Below are 23,834 nucleotides of genomic sequence, written 5' to 3'. Positions count from 1 at the left end.
GTACGATACTTTACCATCCAATGTTGCCAACATTTATCCCTCACTTCAAACTAGCGCCAACATAAACATAAAACCCAAGGCACTTCCTGCTGGAACCCTCATTGAACCTATGACGATTACATTTTCTACAATAGGTGCAAATGAGATGAAAACTATCACAACTTACCCTCAGAACAAATTGTATAGCAAATGCTAGCTTCCAACATTAAGAAATGAAACAACTTTTAAGCTGGCATCCTGGAATACTAGGGGCCACCTGCACCTTGCAAGCTCCTCTGAATCTGTACTAGGTGCTTATGACATAGTCCTGTTACAAGAGACATGGCTCACCTCCCCCCCTGTATGGGAAAATCATTACATCATCTTTGAACCCGCTATTAAGCCCGCGAGTGGCTGAGAGGCCACCCCAAAGCTGGACTTCTTACTGCTGTAAAATCAACCATCTGACTTTTTGCTGAATCATGGGCCTCCTTTAACAGCTATATACAATTGGTTCGTATTTCAGCTGAAAGCCATATTATAGCATGTATAAACATCTACTGGAATCACTTAGACATCATCACAGAAAAAAGATTTTTCAAAGATCTGATGCAATGTTTAGATAAAATTGACAAAGATCCCTTGATCAACTCTACAGTCATTGCAGGTGACCCGAATATGGACTGTATGAATGACAGGGGGGTGGGGGGTGGAAGAGAGAGAAACTAAGGAAAGGTGGACTAAATTGATGCAGGAGAGAGGTTTTGTTATGGTAAATGGTGCGGTCCAGGGTGATATTCCGGCCAGAACTACTTGGCAACAGGGTTCTTTGACCTCCACCGTTGACTGTGCACATTAATAGCGAATTCTTCTCTACCATCTCTTCCTTTGAGGTATCTAAACAAATAAAAAGTGATCATAGTATTCTCTGTATGACATGGCCTAGAGTGAGTGAATTGGCTAGGAGATCCAGACCAAATCACACAACCAACCTAGAAGCCTCTACCAAAGGTCACAAGTTTAAATGGACTCCTGAAAACTTGAACGAACTACTCGTGGCAATATCATATCCAGATGATATCCTGAAACCTAATTTACAATTTATGAATGGAGATGTTACCACCCTTCAGTTATTCAAAAAACCGCATGGGGTGTGTAACAAGCCTCAGAAACAACACTGTCATTCGTATGATGAAGAAATTAGCCTAAGGAAATCTGAACTCAGGAGGGATATTCGATATATCACCCTATTAAACCATAGTGATAAGAACCTCATGATTTCCAAGTACAAAAATCGCTATAGGAACTGGATGAAGCAACGAAGAGCTGCAATGATGTTAAAAGATGCTCAAACCATGCTTCATTCCATCTCCTCTAAGAATTCTGCTTTAGTCTGGGGCCTAATTAAAACTGTGTACACCTCTAAACAATCTATAAGACAAGTAAATGCAGTATCGGAGGAAATTTGGGTCCAATATTATAACTCTCTGTATGCTGAAACCCATTACTCTGATACAGTAAACGAGCAGAGCTATGATAAAACACAGGACATTGTATATAATCTGGACATAGAAATTTACATTAAAAAACTAAGTAAATCCAAAGCGCCTGGTCCAGATGGCCTATCCAATGTAATGCTAAGATCTAACCAGGAGACATGGGCCATGATCCGAGGAGTGATATTCAAACAAGTAATAGCTAGCAAAGGAATACCTGCATCATGGCAAAAATCCATTATTGTCCCCATTCATAAAAAAGGAGATAGACTGAACCCAAAAAACTGCAGACCGATTGCGCTCTTAGACGCGCCTGGGAAAATTTTTGCCCGTCTGGTGTTGCGAGATTTCAATAAATGGACCAGAGAAGCGGATCTTAATGATCCCTACCAAACAGGTTTTATTGTGGGTGTAGGGACATCAGTAAATTTGCGTACTCTTGAAGCCATAAAGCAGCACGAATTACAAGCAAACCAGCCTCTTTACATGGCTTTTGTAGATTTTGAGACTGCATTTGATTCTGTATCAAGAACCCTTTTGAGTAACAAACTAAAAAAATAAATGCATGTCCAAAGCATTTATTACATTGGATCATGCAGTTTCATACGAGGACCTCTATCCAAATCCGTCTGTCGATGGATGATACATTATCTAGACCAATTCAAACACATAGGGGTCTGAAGCAAGGTTGCTTGCTGGCATCAACCTTATTTAATTACTTCATTTCAGATGCAGTAAAGAAATTTCGCACAATTCAGTCTGATGCTCCACGTCTTGGAAAGTATCCCATCCCTTGGATGTTTTATGCGGACGATTTAGTCCTTTTAGCTAAAACTACAAAAGGGCTGCAAAATCTACTGGACCAATTAGGAAAATGTGTACATGATAATGAGCAGGTAATTAATGTTTCTAAAAAAAAATTCTTAAGATTGTGCCCAATAAGAAAACCAGAGTATCTCGTCTATCACTATATATAGGCATGAATAAATTGGAAAATGTTACACAATAAGTAGTTGGGATTAAATATAAATGACTCTAGAGCAGATGCTCCGTATATTGAAGAGTTTAAAATTGGCACGTCTGTTCACAGGCATCTATTATAAATCACAGATTTTGTGCCTTTTCTCTAAAACCGATACTTGCCTTTTACTGTCAAAGGGTAGTCGCAATTGTACTTTATGGTGCAGAAACCAAAATCTGGAAGGCCAATTTTGGAAAAAGGTCCTACATACACCCATGGCTGCTCAGATGTGTCTATTAAGATATGAATTGGGCATTTCATCATTAAATTGCATGTACATGTGGAAATTATGTAGCTTGTATAGGAAATGTATCATGGCAAAACAAGATAATTCTTTAATGCAAATCCTGTCCAGCTACATAAAAACTAGTGACCATAAAGCAGTGAGTGCATGGTGGCAACAGGTTAAAATTTTCTTGCTGAAAACTGAGGTTTCTGTAGACTTGCTAGTTACGAACCCTGAACGAGCGAAGGAAAAAATCATCATATGGGATTGGATAAAGACATACAAGGATTGTCAAAAGACCAAGCATGCTGTCCTCCAAAAAATCATTCCAAAAAAGATTCGGACTAGTGAAAGCTATCTGCTAAAATTTCCAGGTGCAGAGGCAAGAAATGCATTTCTGAGATTTAGAATGAACTGGTGGCACACCAGAAGTAATCTAGCTAAGTGGAATGCCATTGATAAATCCGAGAGCTATTGCAGATTTTGTTAGAAACCTGTAAATACAGAAACTACATATCATCTGATAGCAGAATGCCAGGCAACATTATCTATGAGAATTGACCATTTCAGAAAGCACTTTGAGACATGCACTTTTCTTACAGTCGAAAACTTTTGGCATCGAATTTATAACACAGATAACCACAATAAGATTAGCATTAAACCTAAAGGAAATGTGCCAATAACGTGGCAGACTATCGTCTGAATTACACACAGCTTAACATATCGTTTTGTCTTATCTGCTTTTATATGTATTAATTTCAATTTTTTAAATATTTTAGATTTAAATCAGTGGTCGTTATGTAAAGGAAGTGAAATTTTAGTTGTGTTATACTTTGATGACCTACCATGAGTGCATGTCAATTTGTGCTGACTATTTTGTGTTGACCAATTTGTATAATGACCTATCTCCTAATTGTTATGCAATTTTGAAATTCTTTTTTTTGTAAATGTATAAACGTAATTATATATTGAAAAGTTGATGCATCAACTAAACCAATAAAAAAAAAAAAAAAAAAAAAAAATGTGCGCCTTATCATTCGGTTGCCTCACATTCCCAATCTATTCTCGTTCATTTTTCTCATGGGACATGCTGTGCAAGTGCCACCTGAGTTAATTACTTGACACAAATTGATGCGTTCTCCAAAAGGAAACGCAGTCCACTCGATGGATGTTTGTAGGTGTTAGTTGTCTGTGTTAAAAGGAGTAGTTTCCAGAGGGCGTCTGTGTGGCTGCAGTTAGGAAGCATTGGCGCGGGAGTGTGTTGTGCAAGTTGTATGTAGTGATGTTTTCTTTCAATTCGGAGGGGGCTGATTATTTACGTTGTTATGTGCAGATGGCATAGTTTAGCCTGCGGATGAGCTTTGAAGTTGAGGGTGTTAGTGCAGGGCCAAGTAGGAGGCGTAAAGGATCCAATATGAGGAGTCTGTGGGGAGATCTCAGTGAAAGTGCCTTTCTGTTGTGGTACTTGCAGGGCGACTTACGTACCAGCCTGATCGCAAAGCAAGGCAGTGTGCCTAATTCAGCATCAAATCCTGCAAGAGTGAAACCAGAGATCGGTCTACAGCACTAGTGGTCGATATGGATTACCAGAGAGGAGTGGGTGTAGTGGCAAACTTACTGTGCAGGACTATCAAGTCATATGGTAGCATGTAACGTCTCGGCTTTAGGCTGAGAAGGTCTCTTTTATGAAAGCAAACATTTCCTAGATTGTGCAGATTTCCCTTTGACAGGGAAGTTCCAGTTCTTTGCTGTGACGTTAGAGAAGACCATTAGTCAATTTCTTTCTGGGGTACCGTGCGGTTTCCAAGAGTATGTTGTTGCTGATCTAAGTGTTCTCATAGGTTGGTAGGATTGCCTTAAATATACTGTCATCCACAACATTGCATTTACTAGTGCTTAGGGGGGTGATTTATATTAAGCAACAAGTAAAATGTATGCAGATTCCCCGATGGCCACACCTAAATGGGACCTGCACCGAAAATGCTGGTGCTTAAAGAGGGCATAACAAGTGGAGTGAACGTAGAGCCAGTATTGTTAATTCCCTCCTGTAAAGTCCCAGTAGCCGTATCACTGTGCTTTGGATGAATTGACGTTTCTTAGTAAGAAAATCCAACACACCACAGTATGTGCTGTTGACAGTCGAATCTTCTGAAGATCAATTTGATTACAAGGGTCCTTTGATGGAAAAGGCAGGGAGGTGCATTACCTGCCTGATTGAATATAAATAGTGGTAGAAACGTTTCTTCACAATTGTGTTGGCATGCCGTTCCAAGGTAAATCCAATGTCCCTCAGAATCCTAAGTCCTCAAACACTCAGGAGGTTTCCAGGTAGTGCCCATTTCTGTAGGCTGGGGTATTGCTGCCCGTTAAAACGTCAGGGTTTCTGTCCCAACCAGGGTTTTGGTCATCATAGGTTTACTTGAGCAAGACAGTTGGTGATGGCATTTATTGGTGAGGGCATTTATTCGAGAGTCATTTTGACAAGGACTTGTGCGTCAGTGAAATTTGAGAGGATCCTGTGCCTTTTGAGGAGTCTCATGAGTGGGGCCACACAAATGTTGAAAAGGAGAAGAGAGACTCGACCCATTCCTTTTGGTACTCCACAGGTTATCTTTGAGGGTGCGATCTAAGGTCACAGCCGGTGGGGTGGAGAGGGGGCTTTGTTCTGCACATCAGGAAAAGTATTATCCAAGGGGCAAAATTCCAAGTGGCAAGCTACTAACCAGACAGTCACTCGCCACCTCAATTCCACACATACTTATTACATTTTCAGCAAGACAATTATCACTAACAAATGGCTAGTAGTGAGAGCACATTATAATCACTCATTTTATACATTGAGAGTAGTGTTGCATTATCCCATTTCTTCAAGCCTCTATTAGTTAGGCATGGTTAATGAGTGGCAAGTGCTGCTTAGATAGATATTTAGGAGTATACGCGCCGAGGAGATGTTTGTGTCCGTGTTAATCTTAAACTCATCGCAAATGGAAACAAGACCAGATTTAATTCCCTTCTTCGGTCCTTAGCCCATGTGGATGCTTATAACAATGAGGGGAAAAAATAATTAAAAAAAATCCTAACATTTCAAAAATTTAAATTGGAACAGCCAAAAAAAAGAAATGATTTAAATTTTTTATTTACCTATTTTTGGATCTGTTTTAATACACATCAAGTAATGTTTGTCGAAATGTGGAGGCTTCTTTTAAGCAAAATGTATGTTATTTTTTTTTCTATGTCCGATCTCATTGTAAAAAATGTGCGAAAAGGTTTGTAATAAACCAGATACACTCCCAAAAAAATAAAAAAAATTTTATAAAGTAGCTTTCACGGGTTTTATCTTGAATGGTAGGCTGGAGTGAGGGGTGGGGGCTAGAGACCAGGAATGTGCAGGTGACCTGGCTTTTCAGCCCTTCTTTATTAGATTGGAGAATTCTGCCTCCAAAGATGGGCTTAAATTGGCCAATCGATGCAGTTACCATTGGGTTTTTGCTCATCTACTAAAGCAGCGTCAAAGTCTTTCCGGATTTTTATAACAGGAGACTATTTGAAAGGTACTAGCCATGCATAATATGTCACTTGTCCCCCAAGTTCTCCACAGCACACCATTTCATACTCGCAAAGAGGCAATTGTCACTAACCAAGGACTACGGCAGAGTACAAATTTAGAGGCCAGTTTTAAAATGACATTGCATATTTTCAGAGGGTGTGGTAGTTGTTGCAAGAGGTAGGGTTTTCCATTGCCTTGATTTGATATTTGCTCCTTTGAAATGGGTTGCTGCTCCGATATGTGCATCATAAAGTTTATTTGCGGAGTGTATGTCTGTCGGTTGTAATGTTACCTCCATGCCTGTTCCAGTTTGTATTTTCTTTACTTCAGGGTTCAGAAGTGGCGAGTCAAACTACCATGGTGCTGCTTTTGTCTTTTTCCTGATGGGGTAAATGGATGTTAGGATGTCCAGGGCATCCGTAATCCATTCATGATGAAACAGCATTGGATGCGTATGTGACCGCTTAATGTGTCGCACTGTCGCGGTATTAGTCTCACAGAAACGACTCATCTCAACACACTGCAAGTGACATTGCTTCTACTGCACTTATGGCGATTGTATTACATTTTCACGCTCCTAACTCTCTCCTGCAACGCAACACTATGGCATCTACACTCCCCAGTGATTATGTAGACCGGGTTTACACTACGTTGCCTGCAGGGCCCTAATTGACTCATTACCATTGCTGTCATGTTATGTGCCCACCAGTCACCAGCTGCGCAATTGCCCCTTGAAACTCATACCTGCTCTAGTGAGTATGGTTTGCCCCATTTAGTCAAATGTGCAACTAGCTTATCTATTAGTGGCTTTAGTGATTACTGTGTGCCCCACCTTGTCAAATGTGGAACTAGCCTATTTTATTAGTGGCTCCAGAGAGTACTGGGTGCCATATTTAGACAATTTCTCTTGACTAGACCATGCAATCTAATTGCCTTTTACCAGAAGGTGTTCCTTAATTTAGAGCAAGATAAAACCAAAGTTATATTACATCATGCTCATTACAGACCACACCCTTTTCGCCCTTACATCCCTACTGTTAAATCACCTACCTATTGCTTCGTGCTAGGAACCTAATAGCTAAAGCATACCTGGCTAACAGATTATCAGTCCACACAGCATGGATCAACCTGCATTGAGCCTACCGAGCTTGCTTCAAAGCAATCCGTGTGACTTAACCTCTAGAAACTCTAGACTTCGATCAAGATTAACTAGACTCTACGAACCCCTTAATAGATCCCTACCTACGGCCAACAAAAGAACTAAGGGCCAGACGGGCAATACCACGAGACCCCGACCCCATCTACTAAAACTAAATCTGCTTACATTCCTGCCACTGTAGCAGCTCTCCCTCTCAAAAGGAGCGCTCTTAAAATGTCAGATCTTTGACTGCTCATGCCACAGAAATTGCTGACTTGATACTAGTGAATAACCTGGACTTTGCCATCACAGAGTCTTGGCTACATGAAGCAGCAGGACCCCTACTCATTAGCAATCCCTGATGGTTACACCACACTGAGACAAGCGAGGCGGCATTGCCCTCATTGCAAAATCCAGCCTAGCTATGAGAACCACACCTGCATTAGTCACTAACTCATGTGAAGTTCTTACAGCCAAACCTATGCTACTTAATTCCCAGACCCTGACTATCCACCTCATCTACAGACCCCCAGGCCCTATTGGTTCATTCGAAGAGGATATTAACACTGTACTATCCAATAATCTCAAAGCCACCTCTCAACTACTTCTCATTGGGGACTTCAACCTGGGCTTGAACGATCCTCTGGACAAATATGTCACCTCCATCGCCAATACCCTTGCCGAGCTGGGTATAACACCAAAAAAACAAAAACAAAAAATTCCAAAAAATAAATCACTGATCCTACACATCTCAAAGGGAGAACTTTGGTGGATTAGGTGGCGGACTACAACGGTACCGCCAACATCACAACGATTACCCCACAACCATGGGCCAACCAGATCCTCCTATCCTTTGAACTATCCACCTCCACACCACTCTAGCTGGTCTCCAAGATTGCCCCGCCATGCCTAACCAGGAATAAAAAGTGCATCACAGCGGAAAGTGATCCCTGCTATCCTTCCTACCCTCAACCAGCTGGCCGATCACCTAGACCCAGAAACACTTGTTGAGGAGTACAACAACATTATGTTAACCACACTCAACAACATTGCCCCTATGAAACTTAAACCAAGTAAACCTAAAGCCCACCTAAATAAGTGGTTTACCCCCAGACTAAAAGATCTCCGACAATTAAAGAGGAGCTGCGAAAACTCATGGAGATTACTCCTATCAGAAGATAGCAGAACTAAATTAATGGAAATCTGATATGAGATCTACCTGGCCAAACGGAACTCATACAACAAGCGTATCTTCAATGCCAATTCTAGCATGAGGGAATTGTTCACTTTGCTTAAGAAATTAGAATCCTGTATCCCCATTCCTGACACATGTACCAAAGACAAAACATGGTGTTCAGACATACAACAGGCACTTTCCATCAACGTCACAACCCTTCAAAACAAAATAGCAAAAAAAAAAAAATCCCTACTCAACCACAGTAGGGGGGAGGGAAATCAGGAGGGAAAAACTGCTCTAGGCCTTGCGCTTGTGAGGGTCCTCGCGTCGTCCTTGTCCCAATTGCTCTCCCCCTCACCAGTCTACTGCCGACTCAGCGTTCCTCTGCACTTCCTGCAGCAGCAGTTGCATGGACTCTGCTGAACTTTTTCTTCCGTTCAATGCAGCGGTTGAACTGCTGATGTGGGCCCTCTCCCCTAACCCACACTGGTTTCAAACAGAGGTTGTTTCTCAGATATCTTTAGCCATGATGCAGACTGGGGAGGCCAGGCTTTTCCCACCGCTGGTGCAGAACGAGGGAGCTTATCCCTGCTGCTGCCAGGAGCACAAACGCCTGCAGCCCTCAGATGGGCTATTGTGGGAGGTCTGGCGTTCGCAGCATTTCCAGCTGGGAACTTTGGGAAGGGTGATTGTTTGCCGACTGTAAATCCCCCCTTCTGACCAGACTGGTTGTGTTTGTTAACAAAAAAGTGAGTATCCCATACAACCAGCAGCAAAGTATGTGAGCAAATTTTGTTTTGACAAAATGAAAACACTGCAAAGGCACCATAGGGCCAGTAATTAAACCCGACTTGAACATGTCCTGTCGCAACAGCCTAAGCCCACGTGTGACATTTCCAGTTATACAGCTAACAGCGCTGCACGAATCCGACTTAAATAGCCACATGAACAGTAAAAATGTAAGTTCAGAATTCAAAGTGCTTTCAACGTTAAGGCCAAGTCACCTTTTTTCTTATTGCGCGGTGCTTTTATATACACAAGGATGGTAGAAACCCTGTGTATAGTGGCGCTGGATACGTGATTGATAATCACATTTGGTTAATTTCAAAACAGTGACAGATCCGGACACTTGGTGGGTTTAATACTCTAGGTGTAATTGACACTTGAATGCCAGTGGTAAACTATGCACGTATCGTGCTGGTCATATGAGGAAAGCCGAAAGCCAACACTGGTCAAGGCCGATGTATTGTGTGGTCCTGTATAGGGATGCCGAATAGCAACTGGAGAGCCTGAAGGGCTGCAGGAACAAGATGCGCGGGACCGCACATGTTCCTGCAGCTCTCCAGTTGCTATTCTGCACCCCTATCCAGGACCAATCACACCATAAAATCCGCCTTGACAAAGACCTGCAGTCGAAACAAACGTTAGCTAAGTGCGGCCTTACTCATGTGATCAAAACAATACGTGCCCAGTTTACCACTGGCCTTCAAGTGACAATTACACCTAGACTATTAAACACACCCAAGTGTCCGGACCTGTCATTGTTTTGAAATTAACCAAATGTGATTCTGTATCCAGCACCAATATACACGGGGTTTCTACCATCCTTTTCACAGCAACATATGGGAATCTGTGTGCTTATCCCACTGAAACCCTGTACCGGGCAGCAGGAAGAAAACAGGCACCAAGAACCAAACCAGTGCAGGTGTCCACTTGTCCTATAAGCATGCAGCCACCACTTGCATCGTTTATATACACAGCTTTTTTTAACCCAAGGCAGGCAGCTCTTAAGAATGCAGACATATACATCTCAATATTAATCATCCAAGTGGTAGACTAGGACATACTTTTTAGCTATAAGGTGTGCCCCCTTTACTTCGAAACTATTGCATTAGAGTACAGATAGGGGGAAATGGCATATGAGGAGGATACAAAACTTAGATGTTGTCTGACATCCCCTCTCAGCCCCCCCTCCACCATTGACTGCCTCCGGCCTGCCCCTTCCTGCACAAAACACAGCCTCCTGGGTTCTCTGAGCTGGCTTCATCAAGCCTTACCATCAATTGTTGTGCTCCAAGTGCCTGCCAGTGTTTTTTCAAAGCAGTCTTCGGCGAGTGAATGACTTAGTTGGAGCTGTAAACGCGCTAATGGTGTAACCAAAAATGTCTTAACCGGGACTGCCCTTAGCCACTCCATTTTTATAAGCACTATGCGTTTCCTTCACCGAAATCCTGTTAAAACAAGCATTGGCAATGCCAACAGGTTTGGCGTGCACACAAGTATTAGGCATTAGCCAGGCACTGCTATTAAATGCTCATGGGAAATGAAGCAGTGCCTTTGCCATGCCTACACGAAAGTCCAGACTGTTACCATTGAATGACAATGCTTGTTTTACTTTACCCTTGAACAACAGGACAACACATCAAGGGTAGAGCAAACATAAGTGTTCCTTCATGGCTAATCTGGACCACATTAATTGTAGGCCAGTCTAGCCAGTAATAACAATGATGATGCGCACCCATCTACTTTCTGTGGCATGGCATTTTTAGTGGCTGGGAGTACTTATATGGTAATACTGGCATATATTGGTGCATCCTTCATGGGAACAGCCAGCATAAACACATTTTTAAACTGGCATATGTTGCAGGCAAAGACAGCATGAACTGCATTTATAAATGTGCATGGTTGGTGCAACTATTTGCTACCATACAAAACCAATTTCAAACTGTATGGCTTTCTACAGAAAGTGATGTCAAATGCACCAGTTTAACCCAATGTTTCAAAAAAGTTCTTGCAAGTGAGAACCCCTCTCAAGCACCCCTGGTTTGGTCTCCCTCACAAGTCTCCACTGTATATGGCACAGTGTAGGATGTGTGTTGTAATGCGCATACAGCAGCAGGGTGCTCCTTAATGCTGGTGCCTCGCCACACACTGGCATGCCATCCTATATATTTGTATGCATTCTATACAAAAGTTATCTGGCCTAAACATTTCTTCATTAGAGATACCCAACTTTGCTGTAGTTGATTCGCAGTTGTAGGAATTCACCATATTTTGGTTCCTCCACACAAAAACTCAAGGGGATATTTCTCATTTCTCCCGTTTGCATAGGTTTCCCTGTTGACCCAGTGCAAATAATCGTAAAGGGGACACACCTTGAGCATAACCACGGTCACTGCTCAGGGTAGCCTTCCATGCCATTATTTTTTAGTCTGTTTGCCCCATTACAGGTTGTAAACAAGTGTTGGCCCTGCAGCCAATGTGAGGCATGTAAAGGTTGCTCAGAGCAACGATGGCGGATATGATTCATTCAAAACCTACCCATCACGTTTTAGCGCAAAGCAGCCACACCTGCGATGTCACTTTCCATGGCATCACATGGGTCAAAACTTGCCACGGTTAGGCTCCCTGGCCCCTCCAATAATTGAAAAGTTGGTACCAGCGTTGGTTTGGAAATACAGGGTAATGCCCTGTTCAGTCCAGGAGCAGTGCGCTCCCCTTTGGAACTCCACGCCAGTCATCACGTCCCCGTGTTGTTCTGGGGAAAAGTATTGACTAAAACAGTGGATAGCCAACCCCATGTTAAGTTAATCACTTACCTACTCTGGACGCGGCGCTTCGGACCACGGTTCTGCCGGAGGAAGGCGGGGAACAGCTCCTCCCCCGTCTCCGACCGCCACCGCTCTCAGGGGTCGCCGCGCCGCAGCGCCACCGCCGGGGAGAACAGGAGCGGTGCAAAGTCGAGAGGACGCTGCGAGCTGCGGCTGGGCCCAAATACATGGCGCGAGGCCGAATCGGCAGCGCAGCGCCTTAACCGGAGAGACAGCAAATAAAGGACACACGTTTCTACCCGGAATCTAAGGAACTGGTAACCTACCGGCAGACCCAGGGGACCCGGCCAGCCCATGCTCTGACGTCACTGGGCGCGTCCATCCCTGCTGTGTACCGACTGCACATAACCCAGGACTCTCCGAAACGTCTGATGCACGCACTGCCATCTCCTGCATTTAAATCCTACATATCATAATGCATCTTGTTCGCCACGCTCCACAATTTCGCTGGTCTTATGCCAATCACTTCAGTTTCGTGATGGAACGGTCCAACAGAGGGTTTCCCTGAAAAGGAGGAGGGAGAGGAAAGAGCCCGGGCACCAAGACAACAGAAGGCGGGGATGACGCGTTGCTGCTGGCTGACTCACGCTGAGATGTGAGGCAAAGGTTAGGCGCAACGTCACAGGAAGGGCCTATGCCTGCGCGGAGTAAACGTGACGTCGCACGTGCTTGATGTGACTGCTATGCAGCCGTTCTTGGAACGTGAAGGTTCCAGCTGTTTGGTTGCTCACACAGTACCGCTGCAACGGAAACATTAGTCACCACAGAACAGAATAGACACATTTGTTAGAGGTAGCTCAATGGATTTCTTTCGAAGCCTCAATTCTCCAGTTGACTATCCAATCTGGCTTGTATCATCTATGCTTGGTTATGCCCTTGTACTTAAATGCAAATTAGCAGCATATTTTAAATGCAGTACCTACGGACTGCAGGGGTGTTGGGGGTTACTGGCGCCCCCCCAGCGCTGCCCATAAGCCCCGGACCCCAAGGACTCATGCTCACACGTCCTCTCGGTTCGGGCTTCCTGGTCGCTCTGCCGCGGCCGGGAAACGCGCCGTTTATTTATGCTGCACGCGGTGGCGTGCAACGTCACGCTGCCGCATGCGCGCCCCATCATCGGGCAGCGCCACACTCCTCCTTTTTCGGGAGGACAAACAACAAACATTCAAGAACTATACACTGCAAACCAAAACACACTACACCTATAGAATTTTACATGTCCCGTTCTGAAAAGCCCCTTTATTGACATCCACCTAGGTCCCCTTAACAATTCCCCTTGTCAGGATGATCAGACAACTATCCCAAAACGTAGTCGCTGAGGTGAGCAGGTTTCCCTCGCCCAGCCCTCTGGGGGTACCTCCTACTCACCTCCGGCACGGGTGATCGGTCCATAGGCATTCCCCGGGCCGGGGACTCAGGCAGACATGGTGTTTCTCCTTCGTCCTCGGGGACGACCTCTAAGTCCGGATCAGGGGGCGGATCTGTCTTTCGATCCCGCAACTTCTTAAAGAAGCTCACGTTGCGAGTTACCTCAGTCCGGCCATCCGATGCAGTCACCATGGATCCCTTGACTGCAACGTCTAGCGGCTCCAGCTCATATGGTAGGGAGAGCTTTCCATGGGGGTGTCTATTCCGAATGAGGACCTCATCATCCAGCTCCAGCCGCTGCGGGCGAAGCCCCCTCCGGAGGTTCTCCTGTTCAATCCTTGTTCGCCGGTCTGTCTCGACCTGTTGGTTGTAGATCACCCCTGGTTCTTTCTCTCCCACCTCTGGTAACAGCCCTCGAGGGCACCGTTTGCATAACGCTTCTGCCGCGGCCACTCCGGTGGACGCATGCTGCGTGGTACGGTACAACCTCAGAAACTCAAAGAGGGCTCTCTGGAGGGACTGCCCTTGGCCCTGGGCGATCCGAAAGGTCTTATTTAGAGTCCTCAACAACCGTTCAGCTTCACCATTTGCCCTTGGCCAGAGAGGCATGATCTTCCTGTGCACCACCCCATAGCTCTCCATCAGTTCTGAGAACCGTTCACTCTGGAACGGCGCCCCGTTATTCGAGCACACCGTGTGTGGGAAACCATGGGCCGCAAACACCTTCTCCACGGCCACCACGATGTGCTCAAACGCCACTGACTTGACGAACTCCACCTCGGGGTACCTTGAGTATTCGTCAACCAGCACGAGGAAGTGGGTGCCCATCGTGGTGGAGCCAAAATCCGCATGAACGACTTCCCACGGACGCGTCCCCTGAGTCATCGCCTCTATGACAGGTTCACGCTGCAGGGGAGACGCCGCCTGACAGCAAACACAGGCCGCCACGAAGTCGTCCACCTTCCGCTCTAGTTCCGGGAACCACACTTTCAGCCTTAAGCGTGCTTTGGTCTTGGCAGCGCCCTGGTGACCACGGTGTGCAAGGGCGATCACGCCCCCCACCTTCGACTGGGGCACAACAATTAGATCTCCCCGGAGTAGAAGGGCGGATGTTGAAAACGATAGTTCCTCCCGGACCTTCCATAACTGCTCAAGTCCAGTTCGGGCCTCCTGAGTGCGCCCCGCCAGGGCCTCCAGCACCGACTTCCAGGATCCATGTTGCATTGAGTGCCTTAAGATCCGCTACAGCTGTCTCAAGTTCCCCTAAGGGCATGGCATTCGGCGTGGCCGACTCCACCACCACCCGGACATGCTCTTCGGCCTCCTCTGCACAGGTGTCATAGTCCTCCAATCTTGGCACCCCCGGGTGTCTGGAGAGGTAGTCTGCCGCGTTGTTTGCCCCCGGCCGATACACCAGGGTGACTCCATATTCCAGGAGGGCGAGCATCCACCTCTCAATTCTTGCTGGCGGCTTGGATGATGACCCCGCCAGGATGGGAAGCAGCGGCTTGTGGTCTGTCACCACCGTCACCGGGCATCCAAGAACGTAGAGCCAGAAGTGCCGGCAGCCCCAGAGCATGGCCAGCGCCTCGCGCTCAATCTGCGAGTACCGTTGCACCGCCTCCGATAGCGCCTTGCTGGCGTAGGCCACCAGGCGGACACCCCCATCATGGTCGATCTGCGTCAGCACAGCGCCCAGGCCAAACGGGCTGGCGTCAACAATGATCTCTGATTGTAACATAGGATCAAAGAAAACCATGGTGTCCTCTGCTGCCATACAATATACAAAGGAAATTGGATTTGATATATACCTCTCAAAGGCCCTCAACCGGATTTCCACCAACCGTACTTATGCCGTTCTTAATAACCTGCCATCTCTGAGTTGCCTTGAGAGATATATAGGTCCTATAGCAAAGGGGACTAGGGACACTATAAAGCGGAAGACACAAATACAAGTAATTGTCAATGGTTTCCAGCCTTACTCCACCGAGATGCCACTTGTAGGTCGATGCCCGATGAGCTTTACCATTAAATTGCAAGATTATAGTTTTGTTTTGGTTTATTTTTAAATGATTCTGGGTAGCATACTGGGCCAGTATATCAATGGATTGCTGGAGTACCATGGGAGTAGGTTTCAGCAGCACCGCTCATCAGCGTAGGAGACCCAGGAGGTGGGGACACCCCCCAGGCGCGGTGGAAAATAGGGCCCTTTTACATCTCGACACCCATGTCTTCCACATAGTTAAACAAAAGGGGCGCAAGAACGCACCCCTATTTGAGTCCCTTGTTGGTTGACATGGGTGCAGAGATGGTTCCATCCTAAGATAACCTCACTGTGACTGTGGTTTCTGTGTAAAGCGACCTGATAAAGTAAAGCAGATGTTTATCAATGCCCCAACTCAGTTTAACCCACAAGAGGGGTCTGGATACATAATCAAATGCAGTACTGTAGCTGACAAAACAGAGGTATAAAGATTCACCAACCCCACTTTTCACATCTGCAGCTAACAATTGTATCGCCCACATGTATTGGGTGGTGGAGCATGCTTTTCTAAATCCAAGCTGTTGGGGCTTGAGAAGTTGCTTTTCCTCAGCCCAATTGGAGAGCAGCCGAAAGTAATATTGATGCAAAGATTTTAGTAATGGTACCCAGCATTGCAAGGAGCTGGGAATTGTTGGGGTCAGTGTGTCCTCCTTTCTTGTATATCAGGATTAATATAGAGTTATGCCAGCTATCCGGTACAATACCACTATGGAGAATGTTTTTAAACTTGGCATGAAACAATTTAGTCCAGAAAGGTGGATTTCTCTTGGGTATGTCATTCACCATCCCGTCAGGGCCAGGAGCCCTAGATGACTTTAACTTATTTATGATTTTCAGTATTTCGACCTCCCTTATTTCCACCACTAGGTCACCATGTTACAAAGAAGTTAAGTCTGGAACCATAGTATCTAAAGAAGAGCCCCAATAAAGGCCCCTCACATGGGAAAACCATACTTGTTCAGTAATGGCGCATATCTCTATGGGGTCTGTAGCTGCGATATGGCTCCGGTATAGGTGCCAAAACTTACAGCATTGTTTGTTTTAATGAGACCACATATTTTCCAATTGGATGAGTTTATACTAGCTTTATGATGTTGCACCTAGTTTTTATACTTTGTTTGAGGACCACCTATCAGACTTTTTTGCAGGGTGACCAAAAGGTTTTTGTTTTTCTTAATTTCTGCTATATTTTTGCAAAGTCAATATTTTTCTGGTGAATAGCGATGTCAAACAAGGCAACACACCTCTATCTTGAATTACCACCTGTTTTGGCCTTAGCCACAGTAACTCCAACAATTCACACACGTGACCCCGAGAGCTATACAGCAGTCCTAAGGGGAAACAGAAATGATTGATTTTCCAGAGATGTATCCTATCTAAGTTTGTTTCTATCCAGACTATTCTGTTCCCCTGTAGGGCAACCGTAGCTTCCGTCAACATGATATTTTTCCTAACAGGCTTTTTTTGTACAGAAACTGATGCAGATCATAGCATGGTCATTCAAGGAGGTATTTTGTACCTTATATTTCGACACCATTTTACGCAGTGAGTCTCTGGCAAATATATAGTCCAAACAAGATGTTAAATTGCCATTCCGACTACTTCAGGGAAACTCTCGCTAACACTGGGCAATAGGGCCTCAAGATCAAGTTTCAGGAAGGCCTCTGTCCGTATACACCCCATATTTTTATTTTTTAGTGTGTGGTTTATTACAAACCTTTACTAAAAACAGAAAAAGAGCAATACAATATCTAAAAAGAAAATGGTCTAATAAAAGAATTTTGAACACGAGAAATTACATTTCTGTAACATAAGACATTATACCAAGATTTGTGACCTTCCAGTCTGTTCCCATCACATTCAATGATCGCAGCAACTTTATGACCTCCCATCTTAACAACGATTTGTGATCCGAAATTAATCTTTCCCAGAATGATGGCATACTTAACCACCAATAATTATCCACAAATCTTGCAAACACCTTTGTTCTCATTTCTCTTGTACCGTCACAGACCAACAATATGTCTCCAGGTTTGCGGGCTGGTTTTACCACACAGCGGACACAGACTATCCTCATATTGTTCCTTGTATATGATGAAGAGAATCTCCCTCGTAGGCAGTAGATTCTGACGAAATCTAAGGAAGTCTGATCTATACCTGGGATTGGGGAAGCATTTTAAATATCTTGCTAAGAGATCTCTTGGTTTGTCGAAAAGCAATAGTGACTAGTGGAGCTTACTACTCTGCATTTCTGTTGTTGTTTGAATCCAGTCAGATTTTTTCAAACACCCTTTGACATACATTGGATTTTCCATTTCTTTTTCAAGAAAATCACAATTAGATAATATTTTCAACGCATAAGTTGTTAGATCCCTTAAGAAATTATTTGAGCAGGCCGCCAGCATTTTATTTATTTATTGGTCACTTATTAGACGCTTATTCAAGGAGTGCATCTGTGCGTGCTGTTGTGGCGAGTTGTGGCTCCAGGACCCCTTCGTTTTACATCAAAGGACTTTGTGGCATTGTATCTTACATAAAAACTGTTATTTCTGGCAACAGACCTAAGCCCCTCCCACTTCAGCATAAATTGGGACCATACGCGCATTCAAGGAGTGCATCTGTGAGTGCTGTTGTGGCGAGATGTGGCTCCAGGACCTCTTTGTTTTACATCAAAGGACTTTGTGGTATAGACTGGAATTAAAAGCTAATGCTATTTTGAAATACCTAGCCACTACTTCTGGATACTTATTTACCCCCCTTTTATCCTTGCAGGCATTGTATCTTACATAAAAATGGTTATTTCTGGCAACAGACCTAAGCCACGCCCACTTTAGCATACATTGGGAGCGTATGCGCATTCAAGGAGTGCACCTGTGAGTGCTGTTGTGGCTGTTTGGGCTGTACAGCTGCAGGCGCGGCCACATAATCTGGCCACGTTCTATCCAGTCCCCCTACTGAGTGGGCCGAGGGTTTAGCCTGCTTACTTTCCATTCACGTGTTCAGCGCCATCAACCACATTACAGGTAAAGGCGAAGCCTGCTTTATCGTGCTCTGTACATTGTAAATTCAAGTCGCTCACAGCTGACGTACCTTCCCCTTATGTAGTGAGGGATCTGGCTGCTAGAGAAACTTTGGTGCAGCCAGACCCGCCAGTCCCATCAGCTTTGAAGCTCGCAGATTTTCAATTGCACATTGTCTGTTTAACGTTTACTCCTAAGCTGTTCTTTTCTTTTATGATTGCTGAGAGAGCTGGTTGCCAGTAAAACTTCTGTGCACCCAGCTCCGTTGGCTTACGTCTCTACATCGACAGGCCTCTGTTGTCGTTTCTATTGTTGTTTTGAATAGTCAAACTATTTAAACACCCACATACTGAGGCCGCAACATCTTGTCTGAATCTCCCCCTGATTCCTCTGGTATTTGCTTTGTCTCAGCGGTACCTTAAACTGTTTGCTTTTTCTATTGCACTTTACTTGTGACCCTGAGCTAAAACTGGCGACCGCATACAAACTGAAAACGGGTATGCTGTCTAAAATTGACACACTTAAATTGATAGAACACTTGAAGCAAACTCCCATCAAAAACAACCACTCTACCGCCATCTCGAACTTGTCTGTGTCACGTATGCGGGCTCGTGCGATTTCAATGTCTACAGACACAAGGACCTTTTATCCTGCTGATACATCAAGGGGAAATCATCTAAGCACAGGGATGAAGTTGCTTCACAATAGCCCCCCGAAAGTTCAGGGAGAGGTTGAGGCGTCATCATCCCCCCCTGTTAATTGATCTATTAACTTAAACCTCCATTCAGAGTCCTAGTGACCAAACCATGGCAACCTTGACTCTGGACTCAAATTGCGAACAAAAAAATACTAGTCAGGGGGGTATCCTTGATAAGCCCCGAGACCAACGGACTGTGATTAAGGCACAGATACACAACTGTATGATATCTCCAATCAACTCAAATGACCTTGTGGTAACCAGTTCAACAACAGAGGCCCCTAGCACCACTGTAGCAGAACCAGTGGAACGATTAATCATAAGTCCAACCGGAGGTGACCGTGTAATCTCACCACCCCCCTACAAATAACACCTCGTACCCTGATACCCTTAACCCCTGAATTAAGTTAAAAATGTCATTCAAACCTATCTCAATCCCTGCAAATGTACAACTGATCAATACAAAATTCGTCAGTGTTGTCACTATCTTTTAGTAACCCTACTTCAAGAAACAATGACAAAACAGGACCAATCACCATTCAAATCTTCCGTTTCACTCCAATAGTGCTCTCCTTTAAAGGTGACACTAACTGCATCAACTCAGCGATCCAATTTCTCACCAAACCTTGAGACCATGGATACAAAACTAAATGCCCAGACCATTTTACTCAACAAACTATTACACCAAGTGACCACCGAACCACCAAAATAGAACAATGGCTATATCACTAAAAAGCCAGTGACACCGGAGACCAAGCAAACATCAAGCCGGCCAGTCCAATAAAGGAGATTGAACTAATTTCAGTTTGTAGCCCAGACCCTGCTATCTCGTCAACTTCAGAAATGTCGCTAATTGAACTTGATGTCAGGAAAACTAAAGAGGAGGCTGAAAGGAAAATTGTATTTTGTCTTGTTTAAAAATTCCAAGGAGAAAACAAAGAATAGTGGTGGCAATCATGAGCAAAAGAAAAGTAAGAACATCAAGCCAACATCACTCCATAATAACGCAACTTCCAAACAATTTATCAAAGCTCTATCAAAACCAAAAAAATGGCACTTAAACGCTACCATGGCAATTACTAAGAAATACATTAAGCTAGTACGATCTAACGCATCAAAAAGTTAATGTTGCATTGTTTTACCTGGATGTGGTTGAAAATCGATTTTAGCTATGCTGCCTTTTGCATTGTTTTACCCAATGTGCCTGTCATTTGCTATAATCGTCAATGCATTCTGTACGGCATAGTCTATAGAGCCTATTGACCCTGCACACTGCACTCTCGCTACCCACTTCAGTGACTGTCCCATTGGCCTGGCACCTTACTCCACCCAATTCTGGTATCATGCTACCACGCCCACCTGCCCAAAACCGCCTTCTCCTACTACTAAAAGCTCTCTTCACATTGTGGCTATCCACCTGCGCACCTTATTTATCACCCCTGAGCACACTGGCACCCATCACTCTGCACTTTGCAACTATGGCCCCTACCTGCAGACTTGCTGACACCTGCTCTAGCATCGCTCCCCAGCACCCTAATATCTACCTTAACGCACCGGCCTTATGGCTCGACCATTTCGCTAAAAAACCTACACCTAATCAACCTTGCACCATCGCATTAAGAAATCTAAGACTAGGTTCTAGACTCATGGGCAAGAAGGGTCACCCTATGTACCCTAACATATCTTTGCAAACCATGAAGCCCAGCTCGTTCCCACAAACCCTCACCCCACCTATGCCCCAAGGCCATCAGAAAACCCTGCCGCCTCAGGCAACAACAGTCTGATTTAGGCAAAGCCTAGCAACGCTGACCCACTCAAGGCCGCTATGATTAACGCACGGTCCCTAGCGGCCCACGCCCTGGACATTGCAGATCTCATCAAGACTCAAGAGCTTGACTTTATCGCCATCTCTGAGACCTAGCTGAACCCTGCCGCTGGCCCAGCTCTTTCACTAGCTATCCCACCAAATTATTCCATTACCAGATGCGACAGTACCTCCAAAGGTGGAGGTGTTGCTTTCATATACAAAAACTCACTAGAACTTAGAACTCTACTGAGTACTAAGTTGGAAACCGCAGAGCTACTCTCGGTCAAACTCACTTTATCAGCCAACCAAACGGCACTGTCCACTTACTCTACAGACCACCTGGTCCTCCCACATCCTTCGTGGACAACATCACCGCTCTAGTACTTGATAAAGCTAAAACGAACTCTCAAATAATTATCCTCGGTGATCTCAATCTAGGTTACCAAGACCCCAATGACCCGGCGGCACTCGATCTTGCTAACACCTTAACAGATCTAGGTTTCTCCCACCATATACAAGAACCCACCCACAACAAAGGGTGAGCCTTAGATTGGCTCAGTGACACCAAATGCAACATCCGCCTACTCTCCAGCGCTCCTTGCATTTGGTCGGACCATCACATTATCACCTTCAGCATTGAAACAGCCACACCACCAGTGCCTCCTGTCGCCCCAGCCATCCTCACCAGAAACAAAAAGAACATAACTACTGAAAAGCTACTCCCTCTCATCCTCCCTACACTCAATAATGCCTCTGACTCCTGCTCTGACCCCGCCATCCTAGCCAACATTTATAACCAGTCATTTCTCACAGCCATAAACTCCATCGCCCCACTCATACTCAGGAGACCCAAACAACACGCGCACCTTAACTCGTGGTTCACACCACAGCTCAGAGTGCTACGCAAAGAGAAACGTAATGCAGAGGCACGTTGGAAAAGTCACCCTTCTGACACACACAAGGACGGCCTCCTATTAGCCACCCTTAATTACAAAGAAGCTCTTCTACAGGCCAAAAAAGACGCGTATAATAACCGTATTGCATCTGCACAATCAAATACCAAGGAATGAATCAAAATCCTTAAGCAACTAGAGTCACCTGCAGCCTCTCCAGACTCCTGTCCCAAAGATAGCAACTGGTGCACTAACATCCAGTCAGCACTCCTGGGCAAAAATGCCACCCTTCAAACTAAAATTAGCAATAAACAAGTCATTACAGTCGATCCAACCACTGCTCACAGCCACACTTAGCTCCCAACACCAAGCTAACCTATCCATTAAACCATTTGCCTTCTCCCCTCTCACTATCCCTGAAGTAGAAGGAATCATAAACAACCTCAAATCATCCAATTACCAAGGAGAACCCCGCCCAGCTCCTATCATTAAGGAAGCCTCGCACCACCTTGCCCCGTTCATCACATCTTTCATAAACGCCTCCTTCAAAACGGACATAGTCCCTGACAACCTTAAGGATGCGTGAGTAATCCCACTACTTAAAAAACCTTCCCTTGACCCCAACATCCCAACCAACTTCAGACCCATAACCACGGTCCCGTTCCTGCTTAAGATTCTTGATCGTGCAGCCCACCTGCAGATCCAAGACTACCTCGAATCCAACAAACTCCTGGGGCTAAGACAATCAGGTTTCCGCCCTAAACACGGCACCGAATCAGCCCTGATTGATCTGAAAACCCAGATGGAGACACTAAAGGACAACGGGAAGCTGGCTCTACTCCTCCTCCTCGACCCTTCTGCGGAATTTGATTTGGTCAACCACCAAATACTCTGCCAACATCTCAAGTCTGCTGCATACTTCTCTGACTCTGCCAATGCCTGGATCCATTCTTTCCTAAGTAACAGATCTATGCGGGTATTTTCACCTTCAGCATCGGCAGACCCCTCTCCCATTCTCTGCGGTGTCCCCCAAGGCTCTTGTGTGTCGCCCACATTGTACAATGTATTCACTAAGCCCCTCTTCGATGTGCTTGGCTATCTGGGTGTATCTTACACTAACTACGCGGATGACACCCAGATACTCATCCCCATCACTGGTAACTACACGCCGACACCAAAGCTTTGAATGATGTCTATTTGGTCATCCAGGCCTGGATGGCTCAACATGAACTATGCCTCAACGGCGATAAGACAGATAAGACGGAGCTCCTACTGCTAGGATCCACTTATCGTCTCAACAAACTAAACCAAACCTATAAGATCTTCACTATTGACGGCAACGTCATCAAGGTCTCCAAAGACACCAAAACATTAGGCGTCTATCTAGACTCCACCTTATCCCTGAACAGACAAATCCCTGAACAGACAAACAAATGCTGTTAGGTCGGCCTCGGCCTACACATGCAAACTTATCACCGCCTGCAGAGCATTTCTGAACACTCACAATTGCACTACACTAGCTAGAACTCTTATCATGTCCAAAATAGACTATTGTAGTGCCCTCTACCTAGGGACTAGCCAGTCTAACCTCAATAAACTACAAACTATTCAAAATAATGCCATAAGGGCAGCCCTCAATATTCCCAGACGGTCCCATATCTCCACTTTCAGATCTGACCTTCGCTGGCTCCCGGTCAAACACAAAATTGCCTTGAAAATGCTAGCCTTGAAACACAAATGCCTCAACAACGATGCCCCACCCTACCTCTCATCGCGTCTTGCACTTCACTCCTCCCCCCGTCCTATCAGA

General features: G+C 45.1%; 1 protein-coding gene across 2 annotated transcripts in view; it reads right to left on the bottom strand.

Moving 5' to 3' along the window:
* NOCT (nocturnin) overlaps positions 1 to 12,850 on the bottom strand; it is a 33,366-nt gene extending 20,516 nt beyond the window's left edge. The window contains exon 1 of one of the 2 annotated variants that reach the window (XM_069631078.1): positions 12,462 to 12,850. In XM_069631078.1, the coding sequence (XP_069487179.1) occupies positions 12,462 to 12,591 (130 nt within the window). In that variant the 5' untranslated portion in view covers positions 12,592 to 12,850. Of the gene's footprint in view, positions 1 to 12,183 lie in introns of both variants that reach the window. The other variant, XM_069631077.1, reaches the window with a different exon arrangement.
* Between the last annotated feature and the right edge of the window lie 10,984 nt (positions 12,851 to 23,834).

This window comes from Ambystoma mexicanum, chromosome 6q (assembly GCF_040938575.1).
Source record: "Ambystoma mexicanum isolate Mex_15411 chromosome 6q, UKY_AmexF1_1, whole genome shotgun sequence".
NCBI classification, from domain to species: Eukaryota; Metazoa; Chordata; class Amphibia; order Caudata; family Ambystomatidae; genus Ambystoma; species Ambystoma mexicanum.
Note: the sequence above shows the minus strand (reverse complement) of the source record. Positions and strands in the feature narration are given on the sequence as shown.